Source organism: Egretta garzetta, unplaced genomic scaffold, assembly GCF_000687185.1.
Source record: "Egretta garzetta isolate BGI_Z169 unplaced genomic scaffold, ASM68718v1 scaffold7, whole genome shotgun sequence".
Lineage (NCBI taxonomy): Eukaryota > Metazoa > Chordata > Aves > Pelecaniformes > Ardeidae > Egretta > Egretta garzetta.
The window spans coordinates 5068520-5070302 of NW_009260350.1; the positions used below are offsets into that span (position 1 = coordinate 5068520).

Sequence of the window (1783 nt, forward strand, 5' to 3'; positions counted from 1 at the left end):
GGCGGTTGTCCAACATGTGTGGGGAAAGCTGGCGGTGCCTTCACAGGAGATGCCAGTGGCCGGGAAGTGCTGGAGGTCGGGGTGGAACGGCTGATCTGGTGTTGCAGAGGATGCTGTGCTGCTCGCACACTGTCCTTGGGATTCACTTTTCACTGGTGTTTCTTGTGTCTTTGCTTTCAGGACATCGATATTAACACAGATGATGAGCTGGATGCGTACATTGAGGACTTGATCACGAAAGGAGACTGAGCAGCCCCAGCACAAGCCCTAGGGGAGTGCAGAGGAGCTGGTTGCAGCGATGGGAGGTGTGGATTCCTGCAGCAGAGGACTATGGCAGCTGAGGAGGAGGAGGGGTTCAGGCAGTGCTTACGCTGTGTCAGTGTACAGCTTGTCGTTGTGACTTGACATGAAGACATTTGTGCTGTTGGCAGGAAAATTTTTAACATTGTAGTTCTCTGAATCTCTTCCTTTTGTTTATAAATATTTATTTTTAAAAGAAATAGAAACTGTGCCTGATATGATGGGAGGGTTGCTGCGTGTTTTTAGTGAGGTGAAAGCGTGAGTGCCCTTTTTGCACCTGGGCTGCATTCATGTGCTGAACCTGGAGGACCAGAAGGGCCTGCCTGGCAGGTTGTCTCAAGTAAGGACCCAGCAGCAACTTAAAAATAAGCCTTGAGTTATGGAAGAGGAGGTCAGGACTTAGACTTTGAAGATACTGAACTCAGGCTCGAGAGAGCCAGGTCAGGAATTTGAGCTACACGGAGATTGAAACGCAGTCCCTGTGTGAGCAGGAGTGGGGAGGGTGAAATCTTGGTGGTTTTGAGGGGGTGGGGTAGGGGATGGCCCCTGCCAGTGCAGTGAAGTTCAGGAATATGAGGTCTCCATAAGCAGGCGGAGTTGTCACCACGCTCACAGCCCGCGGCTGAGGATCCTTTTCGAGGGGATGGCCTCCAGGGCTGCTCGCAGTGGGTTGGAATCATCAGTGGGAGAAAGCTGGAGTTCGGATACTTTTCTAGCAGTCCTTGCACACTTACGCTGCTGTTTCTGTGAGACATAACTGCAACGGCAGAAGAACTCGGCCAGCTGAAAATAAAGTGCCCCTCTACACTGTTGTCACTCCCTCAGGTTTGTGTCGCTTTGATCACCTTGCTCTTCCAGGTAACTTTAACAGAGTGCTGGAATGTGGAGCCCTTGGAGCCCCGTGTCTCTGGGTCACGCCTGGCCCTGGGTCAGCAGCGAGGACGATGCCTTCTCCTCGGCCTCCCAGCCAGAGGCTGCGCTGCAGCTCCTAGCAGAGCACAGTGGCCAAGGTGACTCGGTTTGAGTTCGCTGGCTAGCCAGCTTCTCGGGTCTGCTAGGACAAGGTGTCCATGACCTTGGTGCTCAGAAGACTGAAATCCCCTCCAGCCTGGTGGTTTGAAGAGACACAGCATGACCAAGAGGTGCCCATCTTCAGGAACGTTGGATGAAACGGACCATTGGGGTTCTTTTGACAACTGAATGTGTAATAGATGTTTTGCAAGAAAAATTCCAAATTAAACATCTGTTGCACAGAAGCCTTAAGCACCGATGGTTTATAGTCCTGGAGAACTCCCAAGTTCTACGTACGGCAGGAGAGAGGGAAGGCTTCTGCTCATTACCCGAATTCCAGTCCTTGTAACAGCACACTGCTGTTACACACAGGCTGGCTGCTTCCCTTCAGGATCTGGGCCTGGACATCCGTCCTGGTATAGGTGAAGGTAAGGAGCGTCCCCGCCCCCATGCACCTTCCCGGGCAGCATCC

At 52.4% G+C, this 1783-nt stretch overlaps 1 protein-coding gene across 2 annotated transcripts in view; it reads left to right on the forward strand.

Moving 5' to 3' along the window:
- MORC2 (MORC family CW-type zinc finger 2) overlaps positions 1–792 on the forward strand; it is a 41159-nt gene extending 40367 nt beyond the window's left edge. For both annotated transcript variants that reach the window (XM_035898373.1, XM_035898374.1), the window contains one exon: positions 181–792. In XM_035898373.1, the coding sequence (XP_035754266.1) occupies positions 181–249 (69 nt within the window). In that variant the 3' untranslated portion in view covers positions 250–792. The remainder of the gene's footprint in view (positions 1–180) is intronic.
- Positions 793–1783: the final 991 nt, after the last annotated feature.